The sequence below is a fragment of the Clinocottus analis genome, unplaced genomic scaffold (assembly GCF_023055335.1).
Source record: "Clinocottus analis isolate CAN_PGR_092001 unplaced genomic scaffold, fCliAna1.0.p SCAF_12, whole genome shotgun sequence".
Lineage (NCBI taxonomy): Eukaryota > Metazoa > Chordata > Actinopteri > Perciformes > Cottidae > Clinocottus > Clinocottus analis.
Window position 1 is genome coordinate 16,262,840 of NW_027175843.1, and position 23,231 is coordinate 16,286,070.

Consider the following 23,231-nt stretch of genomic DNA (forward strand, 5'->3'; position numbering starts at 1 on the left):
GTGCTTTCAGCTGAAGGCAGAGAGACAGGTAGCGTATTTGGGATGGTAGAAATGACCAGAGAAACGATCCGAGTGTTCATAATATCAGTGATATTTAAAAACCAGTGAGGCAGTCATTCGTTGCAGAAGCATCGCATACCTTTTTACTGCATTATTATAGCAAGTAGTTGCTTGTTAAAAAAACTCACATTGTTTTAGATAGCGTTTTAATTTCAGTGGTGTAGTGCTCATTACACAAGTGCATTCAAAACCACATCCAATCATTGTGGATGTCTAGGAAGGGGTGAAGTGATTAGCTTCACTTTAATTAAAGCCTTTTTTTCCCCAAGTCTCTTTCTCCTCCTTACTGTCTTGCATTCTCTCCCCCCACTCTGATTCCTCTTGCAATCACATGCAAGACAAATGCAGCAGTCTAAAAGACTGGGTGTGATATGGGGTGTGATATGCTGGTGAGTTACATCACAGCAAAGCAAATCTGTTCTTATCCTCTGTGCAATTAACATCTAATCCTTTTTCACAGGAACAGCCAATAACAATTTAGACTTTCCTAATGACTGCATTACAACGTAATGTCAATGTCGCCATATAGTCTGTTCAAACACATTAATAAAATTAATGTCTAGAAAAGACAATTTAGGTCATTTATCTGAATCCACTAGATTACAGCTTTTAAACAACTATATCGAAAACACTAAAATAGTGACTTTTATCTTGTTATTTGTCTGCAATGTTGGGTCAAAATGATCAAACTGTTGATAGACTAACCGGGATAAAAGCTCAGTAAAGCCATTTTTAAGGCAATGATTCTTAAAGTAATAATGCAGTGTCTTACGGCAGTCTGTCTCATCCTCTCCATCGCCACAGTCGTCCTGACCGTTGCAGCGCAGGTTAAGAGGGATACATTTCTGTTTCCTGGTGCACTTGAACTGGCCTGACAGACAGATGTACGTCTCTGAAAGATAAAAAGGGCAGGAGCAGCGGGAGGTTGCGTCAATAAGAAATGTTCAGACAACAACAAATCAAATTACAACTGACTGTGATTCAACCTACAGTACCAAACTCTTACATTTACTGTTTAAGGTTTTGTGTCTGAAAATGAAGCATTTTAAATTTCCTGTTTGAATTGAGAAAATAAAAGAGAAGGAAAATGAAAAAAAAATGGTTGGAACTATTTAATCTAGAGTATGAAATGTTAAACATTAAAAATGTGACAGGCATAATGTAGTAAGAACCCAAGGTGACATTCAAAAATTGCCAGATTGAATTTACATGATTTTGCATAATACATTGTTCATACAACTGATTGATTGAACATGTATTAATTCATTAATTACAAAAAAAATGATCTTGATTAATTTTCTGGGGCTCAACAATTGAATTAATTTGCTAATTATTTCAAAACTAAATAGTAGCTACCATCGACAGAAAAAAAATTAAAGCGACATACTGGACACACGGTGTAATAGAATCGACACAGGGATCAGCAAGAAGCAATGAATCACAAACGGGTAAAAACATCCTCTTCGATGTTCCATCCTTACCACAGTTAGCTTCATCCGAGTTGTCGCCACAGTCGTTCTCACCATCACAGATGAATGGAGGGAGAGCACAAAGGCCGGTACCACACTGAAAACGGCCAGGTTGACATTTGAACTCAGCTGTTGGAAAAACAAAACATAACCATATCAGAGAACATGTAAATCATTACTGAGCTTTGTGTAAATGCTGATGGATAAACAACAATGACAACAAATATATATTCAATTGAAAGAAGAAAAGACTCGCGCAATCTTAATATCCCTCAAAGCTCAAAAGCTGAGTCGACTTGTCCTGGTTTACAATAGTACTATTTTACTCACGGCAGTCAGTAGGTTCATCTGATCCATCCCCACAGTCGTCCACCGTGTCACACTTCCACCAGAAAGGGATACACTCATCTGTCCCGCAGCGAAACTATTAGTAACCCAGACAAAAAAAAAACACAGAATTTGGAGTCAACATGAATATTTTATTCTCAATTTAAGGTTCAACTTTCTTCAAAGCTCAAGTCAAAATCAATACACAACCATTTCCTAGAACCGCCAGTAAATGCCAGAAGAGGAAGATGTATGAGAGTAAAGTAATTTGTCCGTACGGGAAAAGTACTGGTCAGAATAGAAAAGCATCACCATGGTGTAGCTAAACATAGAAGTGGGAGGAGAGTATACTGACCTGACTAGAAGTGCAGTTGGAGAGGCAGGTCTTATTGTCAGCAGCCAAGTAAAAATTAGTGGGACAGGCACATTTGTGTTCTCCGCCGGGGGAGAGAAGACACAGGTGGCTGCATCCTCCGTTTGCAATCTGACACTGGTGCTTTGGTACTGTACAGAAGGACAAAAGGACATAACTGAGTTCAAACTGTGGCACACAAATCACTTCCTTCTTAAAACTACAGTGTATATGAGCCCTGCAACAACTGCCCGGCATGAGAAGACAGAATGAACACGAGATGGCAGATGGACTTCATACCTTCAGGCTGGCGCAGGGAGTGGTAGACCTTGATGGATTTGATGGCTTGCCAGGAGTTGAGGAGCTCCATCCCTTGTGCGCCAGTAGTCTTATGAGCACGTCGTAGTGATTTGGACTTCCCATCCGTCCAATAGATAAAGTCCTCAAACAAAGTCAGAGCCATTACGCCTTGGATGTGATCGTAAGACACTAAAAGGGGGAAAGTAAGTAGTAAGCTTCAATTAAATATTGTTTTAATTCAATTTGATAATTTCCCTTGCAATAAGGGTTTACATTTTCAATAATTTACACCCACAACAGCCCCATCTATCAACGGATGATTAGCTATTTATTTAGCATTGCTAATACTCCTATGCCATATTTACTGTCAATAACAATTGTAATATTGACAACATAATTTAAAAGTCAGATTTGGAGCAAGTAGAGCTCTTCGTGCTCAACTAACCAGCTCCAACTTCTCATTTAAACAGTTATGGGACGGTATCAAAGTGTACTTCCCAGAAATGTCAAACTCTTCTTTGAACATGGACAACACCTTAGTCTCACCTTTGCGTCTTTGAGTACCATCCATGTTGGCAAGCAGGATGTGGTTGTCATCTGCCCAGTAGAGCCTTTTGTTGGTGTAATCGATAGTGAGAGCAGTGGGGCTATAGATCTCTGTGTCAATGATAACCGTTTGCCCTCGGCCATCCATGCCAATACGCCCAATGTGGGGGGGTTCACAGCAGTCTACCCAGAACACGTACCTAGTCGAAAGTATAGCGCAGTTCAAAGAGCTATATACTTTAGCAGGCAAACGTGATGGGAATAAAGCATTAGTACTGACACAAAATGAAACCCTTCTAATAAGAGCTGGATCTAACAGTTTCCAGGTTAATAATCTGAAAGGAGCAACTTCATCCCTGCTCTCCCTCAACCTGTGAAATCAATTCTCATTAAGAAAACACTTAAGTTTTACAGTAATAATGATATACGTACCCTGTCTGGGGGTCCAGAGCTAGATCTGTGGGGTTCTTGAGGCTAGAACTGATCAGGGCGGTAGGGTAGAGGCCATTGGCTTTGGACACTTCTAATGTTTTCCTTTCCGCATCACACCAGTACAGATTCTTTCCGATCCAATCCACTGCCAAAGCGCTGGGCACTGCTGTTCTGTGAACTATCTAGTAATGCAAGGAGAGGAAGATCAGTTTCAGTATGAAGCTTTGTCTATTGCATGGATGACTGTCAAGAACCATTTAAAAAAAAATTGGATATACAAAACATATATAAAGACATATTGTCAAAATTGTCTCTTGCATTAGTTTACTACTGCCAAACAAAAGAGCATGTACAAAGGAAGGTTTTTCCTCTGTCAGGTCGGAGCAACTTATTTCAACCCTGACAGGAATCAAAATCACTTTTTGTTGAACAAACAACAATCTATGGCCTCGAAATATGCTCTCAGTGCGACATTATTTTCTTCTCCATCAAAACAAATACAACAATCCCACCGCATCACACACAACCACAACTAAAAGGAACATTCTTGTGATATATTTGAGATCTGATATACATGTGTTGCCTTTGTAATGACTCTAGATGCAGAAACTTTTTTTGAGTAAATGTGTCACATAAGATGTGTTTCAACCAAGACTTTTCTGGTAATTTTAGTCCCAGGACTACTTTTCAAGGAACTAAAGGTTCCTTCAGTGTTTCCAAAGAGGTTAAAAGACCTGCAAAGGAGTCTGGTGATGTCTGAAAAAGCAACATGACATGAGGACAGGGCTGCTGGTAGTAGCAAGGGTAAACACACCCTGTAGCCTGCAGTTCAGTGTGCACAACCTCCTCTTCTAAAAAAACACATACAAAAAAGGTTAGGTTCTGTTTCACTGTGACATCTACTGCTACATGGTATTTACTGATGCATGTTCGATGCAATACATTAAATGCGGGGGAAGATTTAACTAAGACTGTCTCCACAGTAAAGAATATGTTGTGCTTTGGATGGATATGTATTTGTCCTTGACAATCAGAAAATATGTTTTTATTCTCTCGTCCATAGCACAGCTTCTCTCATCTAATGCTCGGCCTCTCAGCTTGCTCACAATCTCCAATTTTCTCTCTGTCTTTTTTTTAAAAGAGTCGGGAAGTCGACATCAAAGCCTAACTTTATTTTTAATGGTATCAAACAAAGAGAAATGATCTACCGTCATCCGAAAGTGTTCCTAAATTGGTGTTAGAGTAAGTTGTTATGAATGAAGTACTCTGTGTGCTGAAGCAGGGACCAAACTGTGATGGTCATCCCAATAAACCTCATCCCAAAACGTTATGTACTGTTAGATAGTAGTACCCACAAGCAGAGCATTTCTTGGGGGGTAATGTGTCCCCGTAAAATGTACCCTCTACCCTGTGGTCAAAAGGCAATGAGTTGCTCAAAGGTTCCTAGTCCCTGGTAAACGTTTATGTGGTCGAAAAGGGGTTATAGAGAACACTGAGTCAGATGTGATTAAACACATCATTAATTTCATATGCGTAAAATTAGGATTATCTTTCGTAACTAGCATGACAATAAAATGTGTCTGCTGTCTGTGCTTCTTGTACTTACTACTGCACATTTTTTCCCAGGCAACATTATAGGGAAAACAATGACGAGCTCCTTACATATTGCATTGACTGACAGCTTATAGAGTTTTGCTGAATGTTAAAAATGTCACGACATCTTTGTTGAGGTCAGGATTCCAGTGATTTCACTAGGACTCAGTGTGAAATACTCTAATAATTTGTTGTTAAGCAAGAAGTATGTGCAGTATTGTGCCAGATCGAGCAGTTGTATCTCATACTTATTAATGAAGGTACCAATGTTGTTTGACCCATGCATAATTATGCGTAACACATTTCACATAATAGAGACTACAGACAGAGTGCACAAATCATTCCTTCTGTTGTAGCTACAATGGCGACATTAGTAAGAATATATTTAATCTCAATCGGCACAAACTTGTTGTGACTTTTAATCACATAAACAAATGTTCATGTTTGCATTCACAGCTGTACTAGCTGATAATACAGCGATAGTGAAAAGACAAGTCAATGTGCATAAAACCATTTTTTGATAGGATTACCAAAATTGATGTTTGTCGTGCAAACTAATGGTAGTGCAGGACTCTGTATTGTATGTTCAATCAGAAAACATTAGTTGATTTGCTTAAAATTTATTTTTGTATGAGTATATGCTAACTGCATAAATGTAAATTATGTGATTAAAAAAGGTAGAGTGGAGGGCAGCAAAGAGACATTAAGGATCGTGTTCATCTCACTGCGCTAATCTCAGTGAACCAATTGGTTAAAATATAAGTGAAGACATTTATCTGATGAAACTAAATCTAGGAACTCCATCAATATCACCAAACTTGTCTGGCCTTTGAGTATGTTGTTTAGAATAAACAATCATTGTGCCAGCTGGCAGATTCAGCCAATGCCTTTAAAACCCCCCTCTTACAAAAATATAAAATGGAAATGCCAGCCATGCAATCTGTCATTAAGTAACACAATGTGCTTTGAGGCCTTTTCTGTCACCGTTTGCAAGAAAGTATATAGTCTTGGCAAAAGACTATAGACGTCCCCTTAGCAGTCATTTGAACAAAATAAGCTTAAAACAGTCACTAAAGTATTACTCCTTCTGCAGGATACATCCAAACTGCTTCCTCTGGCAAAAAACAAGTTGAGAATTGCCTTCATGTTGCACTAAAGGTTAACTTGTGGGGAATGTCCACATTCAGATGAGAATCATCAAAACACAGTGAACGTAGAGAACATTTACGTTGGTCTATGCCGTCACTGAAAGCCGTCTCACAAACCTTTTGACCTTTCAGCCATTTAAACTACAACATGTTCTTCAGAAGAACATCACCCACGAAAGGGTTTTCACATATAAAAGACATTTTTTTGTGTCACTATGGCAACATTTAACACGGACTGCTTCAACAACGATAGTGTCTCACTTCATGGGAGGAAAGGATGAAAAAGCTATACAAATCTAAATACCTGATTAGCCAGAAGAAAACAGCAAAATCCTTCAAAGTTTCACCTCACACAAGACACTGCAACATAAGTGTCCTCGAGGTAAACAAAATACATGATATCATGGAACTACATTTTTTCAATTAAACGCTAGAAGTTAATTAATATCGGTCTTGGTCAGATGAAACTCCCCTCTAAAGACTCCTCAGAAATATTCTCTTTCCACCAATCTTTTCTTCCCCCTATGGCGAGCCTATACCAGCAGCACAGGATATCAGTGGCTCTTTTAATTAACCCAATGTGAAAAGCTCCTCGATCTGTGTCTCAGACAGTTTCTCCTCTTGCTAAGCGGTGGCAGTGGCTCAAACAGACACTGTGGTAGTAATTGAGCTGATTGAGCCTAACACCCCCACACACCAATTGTAATGAGATGCGTGATGGGGGCCCAGCAGGTGTCCTGCTGACGTCCGAGTGTCCCCAGTGTCTGGGCTTCCATCCCACGACCCCTGACAAACCTTGGTGAGAACACCAGACAGTACCACTGAATCATTAGGCTTATTACATTTATCTGAAAGCCACTGATGCTATTCCTATTATTACAAAGACACATTCATTGTTGTCAAGATAACAGGCTATTGGCTGCCGACCGAACAAATCCATTATGTTGACTTTGTAAAAAGGCGCTCCTATCATCAGCTAAGCATTGATAATGAACCACTTAAAGCAACAGGTTTGTTTTTTCTAAAACTCAAAGAGATGACACATTTTCACAAGAATTTAAGTAAAAAACAATAGTAACAAAAACAATACAAGTGGACGGAGCGAGGGAAGGTTCATAAATAAAAGCAGAACAGGTACCGAGAAGAAAAGTGAATGCATCTTGGGTAAAGTGGCACAAGGCACTTTATGGCATTCAGTCACAGCAACTAAATCCTGTGCTACCTTGAGGTCGCTTCCATTGAGGCGCATTCTGTTGATCTTTCGACCACTTGGCCTGGTTGAGTCCACCCAATAGATGAATTCTTTCTTGTAGTCAAAGTCTATGTGGATGATGTTGTTGAGGCCCTGAGGATACAGAGGAGAGAGCACACGGATATGAAAATGTCATTTTTCCTTTCAGTGGCTATCAAACAAAGATGGTGGATCTTGAGTTTTGTGTGAGGGTAAAAAGATTAGGAGACACTTTTATTGGCAGACAGATTTGAACAACAAAGTAGGTCTACTTTACCACATATGTTGGTTATCTTACTATTATATGCATGACCATTACAGAAAAGTAATTGGCAATGACAATCTTGGATCTCAGGCTCCCTCAAAAAATGCTCATTATATATATACACAGTGGTCCCTCGTTTATTGCGGGGGATACGTTCCAAAAATAACCCGCGATAGACGAAATCCGCGAAGTAGTCAGCTTTATTTTTTACCCTTATTATACATGTTTTAAGGCCGTAAAACCCCTCACGACACACTTTTATACACTTTTCTCAGACAGGCATTAACATTTTCTCACATTTCTCTTATTTAAACACTCTCAAAGTTTCGCAGATTTAAAAAAATAAGCCCGAACATGTTTAACAAATTTCATTTTAATGATCAATCTACGAGGTCCTCTGACCGTGCCTCTTTGTCCGGGCGACGCTCAGCTGACTTTTTATCCGGACGTATTCTGTACTGTACAGGAGACACTGCACGGAGGAGATTGATTGCCAAGGGTGTACTGTACAGTCCCTTAGAAAAAATCCGCGAAACATTTTACTCAAGGTGTATTTCTATGCTTCAAGTCTATTTTCTCCTGTTTAATGTATGTAAACGACAGTGATTGTGTGTTTTGAGAGCTGCCAAAAACCCAGGTAACCAATTCTCAACATTGCCTCCATGAATCCTGTGGAGACACTGGCAGGACTGGAGCTGCTTTTCCGCTGTAAAAAAAACAACCAATCCAATCCATTGAGGTTGAATTAAACTCATTATTTCAAATGCCTACAGGTGGGAATACCAACAGGATGAGAAACATAGCAAAACAAGCATCTGTGTGTGATGTGATATGTACTGCACAGGCAATATTGATTTAGGAGGTTTTCCCATAGGACCCAATGCTTGCAGCTATATTGAGCATTTGGAGAGCCACTGAAGTCTCAAATGCTCTGTACAGTTGAAGTCCTATAAAAGCAGAAGAGTGAGGTAATTCCTTTCTTTGTCATTCTCCCACGACCCTGCTGTCAGTCAGACAGAGCTGCTCGCCAAACAAGTGCCCCCACCATGTTGTCTCACACTGTGGGTGCTGACAATAGGTGTCAGATAATCTGACAGGCAAAATGAGACATCTTCATCAGATCATCAGCACCCTCACAGACAGGCGGCAACGTGTCCTGGGGGAATCCTTCCTCACTCTTATATCAGCTATAGAGATGAAACCCTGCATGGCCTCTTTATCAGCGTCTCCATCCGGAAATACGTCTCCCATTCATTCTCCCTGTAGATGCTTTATAGACCAACCAACTACAAAATGAATCACAAGCTTGTAGAAGATTATGAAAGTAGATTATTTGTAATAGTAAAAGGTGTGTGCATACATTGTACTCAAATCAACATTGCTGTCAACATACCATTGACTACCTGTTCCACAAAGTCAACAATTTTTCTTTCATGTTCAAGACATATCTGACAGTAAAATATTAAGCCAGTGAATACCCCTTTATTTCCCAACTGATGTTAAATCAACCATTGAATACCAATATATTTTGGTATTAACATACATTAACTTATTGATACTGTACAACGGTGTAATAAAGTCATTTTTCAACATTATTGTTGCGCATTTGCACATTTGGTAGCCTGAATTTACGACCTGCTTTCCATTAGCAGCTCATGGAAAGTAAAAATACATTGGAGAACTGAAGCAGTGCAGCTCTAAAACCCATTGAATGTCTTTGAATAATGTGTTGGAGTGATCCCATTATATTTAGAGTGAGTTTTCATTCAAATAGCAAAAGCAATACTAAAGGGTAATGATTGGCTCATTGTAACTATACATACTATCATTAACAAATATTCTGAACAAGGTACGTAATGGTGTGGTAAAGTGATATGAGATATGAGGTCAGTGAATCCACCACCACTTAGTAAAGCCATGTACATATTTTCCTCTCTCGCTGCCATTAACACCAACATGCAGTAATTAAAGTGAGTTGTGGCTGATGAGAAGTCCAATACAGACAGTAGAGTACACGGAGTCCAGAAGTTAATATGACTGTGAGAGGAGACTGTAGGATACTCATAGGTTGATTTATATTAAATCACAGACAACCATTTGGTATTATCAGCATATAGATTCAAGCATTGCCTGGAGCAGATGAAACCTCATCATAATTGAAATAGCTTTTCCATAGGGTCCTTCTTAGGGTGATTTTGCTCTCTGCCAATCCAAATGGCCAGTTTCCTCTGCCCATGTGCTGGGGTTTAAGAAAGATGTTGACAGTAAACATAATTTTTAAACAGAACAATACAAATTTCCACTTGGATCCTAAAACTGTCTGGTGAAAATAACTCCTTGAAACAAACACCTATAGACACAACAGCGAGGCCTGCCGTTGGACAACGGTACGGCATGCACGGAAACTCTCACATTTTAAATATATAGCTGACTAACTGGGCAGTGGAGATTTTAAACTCAAAAAGGGGATACAACGGTAATCTGATTGATGATCTGATGATGCCTCTTTGCAGAATGTCAATCTGATAATGGTAAAAACTTCACTCCAGGCACAATGGGGCTAATGTATACATTACCTACCTGTTTCAAGATGGTGTAATTTGAACCATCCACACTCAACTTTCGGATCTCGTGGTGGTCGGCCATAATGAGAAAAGGCTCTTCAACTGAAATGAGGAACATACGGCGTTAGAGGACAAGTAGGACTTACAGTTACGCGCCAATATTCTGTAAGAAGTGAAATGAATAATGAGACGGACCTGACAGAGCCTTGCATGTATTGGGGTTGCGCTCCAAGGCTTCGTAGCCATCCACACACAGGCACTTGTAGGAGCCGTATGTATTGATGCAGCGCTGGCTACAAGGAAGGGTTGTAGAGCATTCGTCAATGTCCACACACGTCTTCCCATCATCCTTCAGGTGGAAGCCAGGCCAGCATTTACACTAATGACAAAAAAAAAAAAAAAAATGGTTAAGATTAGAGTCTAAATTTTGCCACTATGCAACTTAACTATGTTGAATTATTTGTAAAACGAATAATTTAAATCAATTAGTTTTTTATTTTGATTGACTTAGGCACATCTGAAACTCCACCCACTTGAGCTCCTTTCTATACACTGCATCATTGTGGTTCTGTTTCAAAAATAGGGCGCTTAAACAGGCTGTGCATTTAGAATCTAAATGCACTATACCTATTCATCTAAATTTGAGATGAATATTTCAGATTCCAATACCACTTTCTAAAAGGAATAGAGGTAAGCAATACAAATGTACCAACATATGGCATCCAACATATATGATGACATCAAAGCTGTGATACAGACATCCTGTGGCTCAAAAGAAATCCATCATACGCCAGTCGTACTTCATCCGCCAAAACGACTGTAGTGCTTGTATCAGCTGCTATGGACCCACAGCAAATCCCTTTTTTATCCACAGTTATAACCTTGAGGGCCTTAGTGCTGATTTCCCTGTTCAGGCCACAAATGGATGAGCCAAGGGTCTGCATTGATGTGCTCTTTGTCCAGCTCTGGCCCTGACATGACAGGAAAGAGAGGCTTTCTGTGCTTTCAGCCAGTTTTTGGATGCAGTTAGCACCGTTTCATGGAGGAGTAGGAAAGGGAAAATCAAGGGATGGAGGCGTAAACTGCAGCAGTCTGACAACAGTGATGGCCACCCGAGTAGTCCAGCGGACGTGGCCTTGAACTGGATTTAACCCTGATATCACATGCCACCATTGGAGCACAGACAGTTGTTGGAGACTCTCCTCACAGCATTGAAGGTTATTCAAAAAGTGTGTATTCTACAGCGCATTGTATCTGTTTAATTATATGAAAAGTTTAATAATGTCCACAGTATTACAGATATAGTCTCTACATTTCACCTGCTGCTAATGATGCTAGAGCTTAGAACTGTAGATCACGCCTATGCATTAAGTTAAGTTTTAGCTGAGACACAAACAAGCACAGTTTGCTTTAGCACCAAAACAGGGGAACTAGGTTGTTTTAGATGCGGTTATATTTAGTTACCAAACTTACTGTTGTGTTTGTGTCCAGCCGTTTGTCTGTGAATGTTGTTACCTGCAGACTAACACATGGATAGTGTGTGTTGTACTGTAATGTTGCAGGATGTATGAGAGTAGAAGAAAGTAACGAATCTTAATGACAAAAAAATATGGTTTTGTTTTAATCTGGTTTAAGCTTTTACTGGATAAATGAGGCTTTTTGGACTACTGTAGCCAGCAAGTAGTTCTGAGGAGGAGTGCACTTCCAAGCTACTGAACCGGGAATATTCCACTGTTAACTTACCTTAAATCCCACAGGAAGGTCTTGGCAGTCCTGCGTGCAGCCACTGACTCTGCGGTTTAAGCATTCGTTCACATTACAATTCCTCTCATCTGACTGGTCTCCACAATCATCTCTCCCATCACAGAGATTCCCCTCGGAGATGCAGCGTCCGTTGGAGCACATGAAGAAGGAGCCATTGCACAAGCTTCCTGAAAAGAGCAAGACATGACTGTCACTGGCACGAGGCCCTTTAATTTATCAACAAAGTTGGGGAATGTCTTTGACTAGACAATGCACCTCGACAGATTAATTCCTTTCACGAAATCTCTCCTGGTTCTAGTGCCTTTTGTTTCTGCCGTATGTCGCCACTAGTATCCTGTGTGAGCGGTGCAGCTGTTGACACTGATGAAGAGATTCCAGTAGCGAGCCAAACAGCAGTCTTACCTGCGGCCAGACATTTGAGGTTGAGAGGTAGTTCGTCAGAGTGGTCGGGACAGTCTGCATAGCCGTCACACTCCCACTGAGAGCTGAGAAGACACCGGCCATCCCCGCAGCGAAACTCCCCCGATCCACAGGAGCGATAGACTGAAGAAAGAGAGACAGACACTTTTTCAACAAGCTATACTTGTCCTCAGCAATGACAGAGCTTCAATCTAGGCCGGGATTTTAACAGAATTAAGGGCACATAGTGAAAAATAAAGCTTTCTACGGCCATTGTTCATATTTAATTGAAGCAACCTCATAGTTATAGTGTATGTAGAATCCTTCCTGATTAACAGATCAAGCCATCTGGAGGCTTAATGGGAAGCACAGCTGCATTGGCCAATATTTCAATAATAAATGTTTCATCAGCACCAGTCATCACAAATCAAGGCTGTGACAGAGAATTTTTTCGAAACGAGACATCCAAATGTGCATGTACCCAAATCAAACCTGGGTGTCCTTCTGTTAATAAATCTTATAGTATAAAATCTTAAAAACCTCAATAACTCAGGCATAAAAATATATAATTTAAGAATTGTAATATTTTAAGAGTATAAAAAATAAGAATATTTATCAATATAAACAATATAAATCCCATGACATTGATAATTGTCCTATTATTAAAACAAATATTACAGTAATTCTGCATTAACAATTGTCTACGGTCTAGGGAATGCAGTGAGTATATAATCACTGTTTTTTTTTCTTCCTTAATGTGTTTATATACAATGTTTACATGGCACGTTATAAATCTGACCAATCAATTTGAATTGTGTAATGTTGGTCCTTTAGCGCAGTGGTCCCCAACCTTTTTTTAGCCACGGCCCGGTTTAATGTCAGACAATATTTTCACGGACCGGCCTTCACAGCGTGCAATAAACATGACGTCATAAATATGACGTCATAAAATGATACGACCGGCATAAAAACTAATATAAAGTGCATACAAATACAACTCACCAATTTCAATTCAATGAGCTTTATTGGCATGAATGTAAAAAAGACAATATTGCCGAAGCATTCCAATAACAAGATTACAGTACCTATTACGCCAAATTAGTGGAAGCCTTGAGCTTGTTTATCTATAACAAGCTGGTCCCATCTCTGGGTGATGGAAAACAACGAAACCCAAAGTGTGTGTTTCATGTCCCGTCTGTTCCGTAGTTTAGTTTTTATCGCCGTCATAGAGGAAAACCGCTTCACAAAGATAAGACGTTGGAAATGGAAGCAGGGTTTTCAGTGCTTTTTTGATGATCTCGAGATGTTCTGCCTTAATTTTGAACAAGAACACAGGCCGAGTTCCACCGCCCTTCGCGATCTTGATCAGCTGGTCTTCTCCTCGTACAGACAGGCTCGATTCACCGGGTTTGTTGACAAATGGGTCGCAGATCCAAATTTGTTTTGGTCGTTTTTCAAAATAAAACATTTTCCCGAGATTTTTTTTAAAACTTTTTTTAAAATTAATTAATTCTTTCTGTGCGGCCCGGTACCAACCGACCCGCGGACCGGTACTGGTCCCGGGGATTGGGGACCGCTGCTCTAGCGTTTCCACCACATTATGGTATATTGTAAAGGTGCTGAATTCCAAATTCAGAGCATATCTATGATAGATTGATTGATGAGGGGTTTTCAACAGGGCGATGGCCGAGCCGGCAGCTGGTAGCTAAGGGTGCTAACAGGGGCACCCAAGGGTGGGCGTTACAGTTCAGTACAGCGTTATAAGCGGCAACCGCCGTATGACCGCAGTGCAGAGTAGCACTGATGAGCGAGACGGTGTGGCCCATATGCTGCGACTCAGATGCACTAACATGCAGTAATATGCAGTAACAACATGCACTAACGAGAAGACGGTGATAACGAGAAGACATGGCCAAACCACCTATGTGAACTAAAGGCGCCAATACTCCATTAAGTCTAGGGCCATCATGATATCAGATTTTCATAACAAGATTATTCTGGCCAAAAGACTTCTATATTGTTAAAGTCATCTTTAACTATTTATTGTGTAGGTTGTCTCTGTTTTCCACAAATTAATCACATTGAAAATGCATGTGTTGGGGGGGTGGAGAGAGAATATTTTACTCAAACTGTACCAAAGGGCAATTTAACAAGTGCTGGATGATTTACACAAGATTATCCTATATGTATTATTAACATGATATAAATATTGAATTTTCTAAATATCACGGCTATTGTCAATACCAGTACATAACAACACCCATAATCTTTACATAGCACATTGTTGTTTGCTGCTTTAATAATTTTCTGAATATAGAATTTGGCACATCTGTAATTTATTCTGGACTCAATTTGCTTACATGGTCACTTCAACTTCATTCAACTTCATTCATTCGTTTAAATGTCTGTCTACTACCAGGGGGAACCCATTGTCTTAAAAGGTGGAAAAGACAAACACGTCCAGCATTGCTGTGTTGGAAAACATAGTTGTTGTTGTTTTAATGCCTAGAGCACCTTTCAAGTAATTATATTAATTAATATCCATATACTATTAGTGAATACATTGCTGAATATTAAAAGCAAGAGAGCACAATAAATCTACTTGCCACATTCCACAGACTCATCAGACCCATCTCCACAGTCGTCATCGTGGTCGCAGACGAATCGCTGGGCGATGCACGCTTTGTTGCGGCAGTGGAACGAGTTGTCATCACATGTGTTGTTGGGTGCTAAGGCATGACAACAAACGATCAATTCAAAGGGTAATCAATGGACAGACACATTTCCTAAACATGGAACAGCATGAAATATGTGTAAAACGTTAAAATGTTGTTGGGTGTATAGTCTTATAGGCTTGAATCAAAGTAAGACAAATTAGGCTTAAACTAATTTGTGGAAAGAAGTTTAGATTACATCACTTAGAGAAGAATACAACTGTCCAAAAATATCCATTGTACACTACTTTCCATGATATACTTGTTTTCTTTTTTTAATGCTTGAAATACACTTTGCAAAGGGATTTACAGTAGGTGTTTAGTGGGTTTCATGCTCTTTGCCTATTGTTTTATACAATGGAATCAAAAATTCTACATAAGTGTAAACAAAGCAATACTTTCTTAATTCTAGGTTTACATAAAGTTTACTTTCTACATTGAGGGAGCTATTTAGTGTGTTAAACCAGTGTTTACCACAGCCAGCTGCAGAAAGCTCATCACTCCCATCAGGACAGTCCCTTTCACCATCACAAAGCCAGCGTTTCGGAACACAGGCATACGACCCCGGGCAGCTGAACAGCCCTGGAGCACATGTCACTGAGCCTGAGAGGGAAACAGGACCACATGCTCCAGTTTCGAAAGCCAAAGAATACAATGGGTCAAATGCACCACAGAGGAGAACGAGTACAAGGGACCCTGAACTGAAGCAGATGTATTTTGTTTTGTTGGTACCTTCTGTTATCAGTGAGCATTCACCAGCAATTCAAATAAATTAAAGCTCCTGTTCTGCCCTTTCATGGGAATATCCGACTATGGTTTTAAACTGATACCCCTTTATGACCTGAACAAAGTCTTAATTTACTTTGGGCAGCAGTTCCCCTTTTGCAAGCCAACAAATAATGATGGCGCTATTGTGAGAAACAATTAATTACTTCTGTGGATTCTGTAAGTCAGCAATACTCTCCTTTATCCTAGGGCTGCCCTTTAAGACAAAAGAGAGCAGTAGTAAAAAATGTCTGCAATGCCGAAACAAAGGTAAATACAGAAGATCATTTAGGCTTGTATAGCTAAAATGCATATCTTCTTTTTGACCAGAACCGTCTCTGGGAAACCTTTAGGGCCTTTATATTAATATTTCCTTGACACTCCATTACAATCCAATTACACAACCAATGTTCACAGCAATTCTTGTCTTTTTATTGCGGTTGGATTCTTTTTATTTTATTCCACAATGCATTACACACATCTCATTTGCCCATTAAAAAAAGCTGTGTCTCTGGGGCCTCGGTGATGAAAAATCTATTTGCCTCAGTGCCCACTTGAATCGTCAGAAAGGCCCGCGGTCTCATTTGTTGTCTCGTTAAGATTGTTTCATTCCGTCCATTCATTCCCAGCTCTGCTAGGGGAACGCATGGAGCTGTCACATGCAATGCAGTGGATGTGACCTTTTACACCAACAGCAGATTCCTCATGACATCTGAAAGGGCACTAACCACAGATCTGCACGCTCTCGTCAAGGCCGTCCTCACAGTCGTTCTCTCCATCACACAGCCATTGTTTGGCAATGCACTTGTTCTTTGAGCAGGCAAACTGGTTCCACAAGCACGACGAGTCTGCAGAGGGCAGAGGGAAACGAGTTTCAATGCCATAAATCAAACAAAGTGAGGAGGAAACAACAACAAAAAGTGGCATACCCTATAGAAGGGGCAGCTTGTTTTTAATCAGAACAGAACAAGTTGGCTGGCCATTATTTGCCCCATGGTACGCCTGTTTTTCTCTGAAGTTTTTCTGCTTCGCAGCCAACATGAGTGCAGTTGCCACACAAAAGACTGTAAATATATTATGAATAATTTCCTTTTATCTAACAGAAGAAAGACAGTTTGACAAATGCTTCCGGTTTCTGTGCAGGGAAATAAAAACCTCAACTGAACCCAAACCAAGTGTCTCGATTGAATATCTTGTAGATATCAAAGCACTTAAGTATTAATTATTGACATATTAACAAGGCTTCCATGGTTTAGAAGAAACTGTGGGATGTCAACTAAGAGAGCACTCGGCTGATTGCTGGGTAAAAGCTATTGTGTGAAATGTGGATATATTCATAATCTGTGATGACTTTGTGTCACTGAGCCGCCCACTCTCCCTGGGGATTCATTCTGTGGTCTCGTTCCCTCAGATGTCAGTCCTGACAAACTCTGCCAACGCTTTGATGAGATGTTGAGAGAAGAAAGAGGGGGGGGTGTGCTCCAGGTCACTCCACAGTACAAGGAGTTAGGGATGTGGGAGGGCGGCGGGGGGTGGAGTGTTTGTGACAATGCGTTGCTGTCCTTCCTGTCAGACTTTGTACATCACTGCAGATTTACATGCCTCGATACAAAGATGTAAGATAAAGATAAGATAAACATTAAATGGCTAAATCCGAAAATCATTATTGCCATCCAGGCTTTCTGTCGGTGATACAGAATTTGCACTTCAAAAGCTGCTTCCACAGCTGTTTCATGTGTATAACAAAATAGCAGGTCTACAGCAAATTAAATGTATCAAAGAAAGTCTTTAATGTTTCATTTTTAATAGAGTTTCACACAGTTGAAAAGCACATTATGTATTGTGAAGTGACAAATGACTATTTCATCTAATCAGCTGTGGAATTTGAAATTTCTGAAATGTAATGACATTTTCCTCGAACCACTTTGACTTTGCAGTCAGATTATCAGTGGCTGGAGCTTTTTATATGTTAATTAACTGAGAGGAATGGGTATATTGTCTATTTGTCCTGAAAAGCTATTCAGAACTTCTCAAAGAATTGGGGCATAATTCATATCAGCTTTGATATAAGCACATTTGAAGCATGGGATCTTATCATTTCATACAGACACAAATGACATTTTATATAAAGGAATGGAAAGGCTGTTCATGTGTTATGCATCTCTCTAACAACAGCCATGCCCAAGTTACAAAATAAATCAGATAACTCGAAGAGCATTAAGTATAAAAACTGGATCGCACTGAACTGCCTTCCTCTATTTAATGCAAGTGGAATTTGAACAAAGGTGCTGGTTAATTATCCAGGATGAGCAAAGCAGACAAATAAGAAATTTGCAACATTCAGTCAAACACTCTCAAAGGCAAAGACCAAGTTCTCTGGTGACAAGTGATGTGTATTAATCGTCTTGAACTTAGTCTCTGACGTCAATCGTCCCAAACAACTTGAGTCTGGCTGGTATACTGACTAAACAGAAACAATTGTTAAAAAAGGATGCAACTAAATTCCTTAGGGTTAGGGTTAGGGGTTAGGGGTAACCCTAACCCTAAATGGCGGCAAGAATGTTAATCATGCACACATTGATGATCAGTTAGGAGAAACACAAAACCAGGCAGTTTATGTGCTAGAAAGGCAATACATCAGGCTGACAACTCAAATACAGTGTTTTGACATTGTGTGTGTGGACTACTCCATCAGATCAAATTACCTTGTGTATGTATGTGACAGTGATGAAACTTAACAGCTACCAATAGCATGAAGCATCATATAAAGCACCCTGTGCATTGTGCTTTGGTGCCAAAAACAATAACACATGAATGGTTGCATGTGCAAGCTATTGGTTTTGAGGGTAAATTATATTAATCCATACCATAACTTAATTATGTATCCCTCCGCCGTTTAAAGAGACGGATCTGGACTGTCCCAGTTAGACCTGCATTCATTTGCACGGATCAAAGCATAGGTAAGAATGTTCTTGCTACTTCTGGTGAGGGACGTAGAGGAGTGGTATTGTAATGCTTTCTGTTGAACCCACACTTCCATATTCAGTTTCACTGACTGATACCTCACTTAATTAATTGAAACACAAGTAGTGCTGTATATCATTATTTAAATAGAAAAGCGGGAACATTAATTGTCCTCATTCTCAATTCAGGGTAGGAATTAGACTTTCAAACAAGCAGCAACACCCACTTGAAAATTCTCAAACACACAATAAGAGGGGGTGGCAAAACAAAGTGAAGAGAAAATGCCTTATGGCATGATATACAGATGTCTCTTGTATTTCTGTCTCCTCCTTACATCGTGTATGTAATAAGTGTTGCCGGCCCGAATCTATTCGAAATGACAAAAGCAATACAACAAATAGCTTCTCGTTAATTGAAAATAAATATCCATTCCAACTGCTGACAGTTTTGTGTACAGCAAACACATACTTCATCTATTTCTACCTGTTACAGAGCAGAACATAGTTAGAATTTATTGTGCAGAAGCTCTCCCGTGAGATGTAAGATATGTTGGTTTACCACACTGGAATTCATCTGCTCCGTCTTCGCAGTCCTTTTGGCCGTCGCACAGCCACACGCTGGAGATGCAGTTCCCACTCGGACAAGCAAAGTGGCCCTCCTCGCACTTCTGCCCATGGGAAACTGAGACAAACAACAAAACCAAGTCAGTCCTGTGTGCCTTACCGATGATTGAGACCATTAGCTTTCCCTAAGCTCTCTCTGAATATCTTATTCCACTGTCATAATCACCTCTGAAAATGAGATATGTCTTTAAGTCTTTTCTAATTGAAGCTGGCTTCCTTAATCTGTCCCTGAATGCACGCACACGCAATATAGTGCATCACGCTGTGTGTGTTGGTGTGTGGCGCTCACCCTGGCAGTTGGTCTCGTCAGCATAGTCTCCGCAGTCGTTTGCACCATCACAGATCCATGTTGGGTGGATGCACAGCGAGGTGGAGTTGCAGCCGATGAAATCCTTTTCTATCACCCCAAGCTTGTAAAAGTGGGAGCAGTCTGTGTGGTCTGAATACAAAACACAGCACCAACATAATTGTTTTATCACAATGGAAGTGATTGTGGAGGCAAGGGTGTGATGGGCAAAATTTCAATCTGATCCAAGTGGCGAGCACAAATTTAGGTTACTGGATTCATCTCATCCACAGGTAGAGCTGCGTGTTTATTTTTTCATTTCCCATAATTGCAATGCAAATCACAGGCTAAAGGACTTACTGCAGCTTTTTTCATCTGAGGCATCGGCACAGTCAATGACCTGGTTACACCAGGCTGAGCTGGGTACACAGCTCCCATCCTTGCACGATGATTCTGATGAGCCACACGTGACATCTAGGGGAGAGAATTAGCATTTCAAAAAGGTAATGGAAACAGCACTCAGAGGCAATTACAGGTGCAGCTGACAACAATACTTGGAACTTCTTTCTGGGGGTGGTTTAAATTTGTCGCAGTTAAAAACTGGCGAATGATAATGCAATAATTACACTTTATAATGGCAATAGAGAATGGTATTGTTGATGTCAAATTAAAAATAAAAGACAAAGCTGAAGATGACACACCAATGTGGAATAAACTTCTTCCTAAAAATCCCAGACTGCTATGGAAGATCCACATTAATTAAGAGAACACATTGTGGGCTCAATCAGCTTGCTACAGTGTGAAGAGTTTATATACCTTGAGATTATCTGACTTTAGTATAATAACAGCGAGGGGCTAAACACAACTCGGTTCCACTCGGCAATGTTTCATCATCAAGGCCAAAACAACACCAGTCTGGCCATATTGACGTAAGACATAACACTACTGTCAGGGCAGCTTTTAAGGTTAGCGGTTCGGATGCCGCTTTGAAATACTTGCACTCTTTATGATCTTGGGGCTCATTAGACAGTGAAGGCTTAGCACTGCATGTGGCCTCACATGCCGTATTAATATAAGCATTAGTGCTGCTGGATCCTGCCCTCAGAGGCAGGACGGATTGAACAGGAGATCAAACGGCTGTGACTCACTGCTGCAGAAAGCTTCGTCAGAGTTATCCCCACAGTCATCGATCCTGTCACAGAAACGACTGCTGGCCACACACCGCTGGTTGTAGCAGGGTCTGAAACCCTTCCGACAGCTCCTGTTGTCTGAACAGAGTGACATTCATAAATAATTAAATATGACCAAACGCTTGCCACTTTTTGGTAGCACAAATGTTAATGACAGGCATCAATCAGATTGCAGCTATTTAAAAAAAAAGCTAAATCAAACCAACATATTTTTTTCTGATACTCTCCATTCTTATTCGGATCTGCTTCAGACAAGTATTTTCTTACCACAGTATTGCATCTTCTCATCCGATTTGTCTTTGCAGTGGGCTACTCCATCACAAGTTAGCTGGTAGTTTATGCACTCGCCATTCCCACACTCAAATTCAGTGTGGATGTTGCAGGAGGAATTTTCTGCTGCAGAGGAAAACAATGAGGGTGACAAACTATGACTGTCAAAACCTGAACAAACTTCAAACATGCAGGTTAACCCAGAGGCAACATCTCACTGCCTACTCTCGTGAACTCCACATTTACTCCAGCAACCCGTTTCGGGTCAACATTTGTAAATGTCAAAACTGCATTCAAAATGACCCCATCACCCTAAAAGGCTGCATCAACCTGAGAAAAATATGGCCCTGAAATCCTGGCATATTCTAATTTTATATCTGTTTAGCAAATTGTCATTTCATCAGCAGTAGTAAAATACAACATTGTACTTTTAGTTGTTTCAACCGTGAATTAAAATTCCAACAATACCTTCACAGACTTATACAGACCAATCTGTGTTTTAGTTCTGCTTTCTGCAGCTTTCATTATCTAAAAATAAAACAACTTTTTGCTCTAGTAGTGAGCGGAATCGGTGTGTGGAAGAAAAAGCCTGTCGTCCTCTACCGTGACATCCAGGCTACCATCCAGCTCTTCTGAGTCACTTGCCATGTTTAGTCTGGCCAAACCTCCCTCGTTTGAACAGCTCCTCCCACCTTATGGTCTATCCAAACATTGCATTTCAAATTCAACTAGCAATCTGTCAAATTAGGAAGCCAGACACCATTGAAATGCTTTGACTTTAGGCAGGTAACTGTGACAGCCAATACTTTCAATATAGTTTTCTGCTATCTGCTGGCAGATAACATTCTCAGTGTTATGTTCCTGGGCGGTATCGACTATAACTGGAATCATTACAAATTTAATGCTGAGGCAAAGAGGAGGAGACAACTCTCTGCTCCTGACATTTCACACTTTTCTGTTTGTGTTGTGTTATGCTCACAGAAATCGCTTCAAAAATATCAAAGGTTCTTGTAAACAGCACAAATGAGAGCTTAACCTGAGTGTGGACAGAAGCCAGGTTAAAGTGTGCATTTAAATGCATCCATAAAGTGTGCCAATCAATATCTCGTTCTGAGAATGTTCCAAGATTTAACATTTGTGGGATAATTGAATCTGAAGTCGTCAGGACTTACACACGCATCTGTTGTCGTCTAACAGCACACGTTCTCCACGGCAACTGCAGTTGACCCTCCCATACGGAGTCAGAAGACAAAGGTCACCGCACCCTCCGTTCATGTGTCGGCACGGGGAAAGCTCACCTTTAATAACAATCAAAAAGAATCGACTAAGCGGTCAAATGCAGTCAAAGGAAAAATCTTCCCTCGGGCACAGTCTCTAGGATGTCATCAGTCTAAGATGGTCAATTCGTCATGGAGTTACCATCTGAGTCGTCCTTGTCCAGTGATATTCCAATGTATCTAGAAAATTTGCTTACCGTAGGATGCAGTTCTTAAATAGTTGGTAAATTAAAAACTAAGCTCTTGTTTTTTTATTCATCTGAGGGCTTGACACAAAACCGAATCAATAATGTTAATGAATGAGATATACATTTTATTCCCATAAAATTCAACTGCAGCTGAGATTGAATTATTTATTATATTGTTGTTGTTGTTTTTTATCACAGATACTAGCAGCATTAAAAAAGTACACGATTAAACCAAACATATGTGGATATTTGTATTTGCTAAGTGTTTAGTATATTAAGCATGGATCTGCTTTCAGTGTAAAATGCTGCCCTAACATTTTGTTTTTCTTTAAATGTTTAGAAGGGGTCTACATATGAAGAAAAGGGTCTGTTCTGTTGTTAAAGGCGACCACTATCCTCACTGACAGGTAACACATGTAAATATTTGGTCCTTCTCTGCCTGCGGCGCTATGTGAAAAAGATTTGTGGAGCTCTGCGGGAATCATGTATTGCTTTGAATCGCAT

The 23,231-nt window shown here is 40.1% G+C and overlaps 1 protein-coding gene across 2 annotated transcripts in view; it reads right to left on the reverse strand.

Annotated features, from left to right (window-relative positions):
- Window positions 1–23,231, reverse strand: part of lrp1bb (low density lipoprotein receptor-related protein 1Bb) — a 225,958-nt gene that overhangs the window by 32,076 nt on the left and 170,651 nt on the right. For both annotated transcript variants that reach the window (XM_068571847.1, XM_068571846.1), the window contains exons 44-65: window positions 22,435–22,560; window positions 21,260–21,388; window positions 20,951–21,070; window positions 20,163–20,276; window positions 19,806–19,955; window positions 19,452–19,574; window positions 16,658–16,777; window positions 15,639–15,767; window positions 15,057–15,179; window positions 12,454–12,594; window positions 12,031–12,218; window positions 10,483–10,666; window positions 10,304–10,389; window positions 7,450–7,572; window positions 3,487–3,668; window positions 3,055–3,254; window positions 2,509–2,697; window positions 2,212–2,360; window positions 1,860–1,953; window positions 1,542–1,658; window positions 833–952; window positions 1–10 (exon numbers count right to left, since the gene is read on the reverse strand). The exon at window positions 1–10 is cut by the window's left edge and continues 110 nt beyond it. In XM_068571847.1, coding sequence (XP_068427948.1) covers window positions 1–10; window positions 833–952; window positions 1,542–1,658; window positions 1,860–1,953; window positions 2,212–2,360; window positions 2,509–2,697; window positions 3,055–3,254; window positions 3,487–3,668; window positions 7,450–7,572; window positions 10,304–10,389; window positions 10,483–10,666; window positions 12,031–12,218; window positions 12,454–12,594; window positions 15,057–15,179; window positions 15,639–15,767; window positions 16,658–16,777; window positions 19,452–19,574; window positions 19,806–19,955; window positions 20,163–20,276; window positions 20,951–21,070; window positions 21,260–21,388; window positions 22,435–22,560 — 2,917 coding nt within the window. The remainder of the gene's footprint in view (window positions 11–832; window positions 953–1,541; window positions 1,659–1,859; window positions 1,954–2,211; window positions 2,361–2,508; window positions 2,698–3,054; window positions 3,255–3,486; window positions 3,669–7,449; window positions 7,573–10,303; window positions 10,390–10,482; window positions 10,667–12,030; window positions 12,219–12,453; window positions 12,595–15,056; window positions 15,180–15,638; window positions 15,768–16,657; window positions 16,778–19,451; window positions 19,575–19,805; window positions 19,956–20,162; window positions 20,277–20,950; window positions 21,071–21,259; window positions 21,389–22,434; window positions 22,561–23,231) is intronic.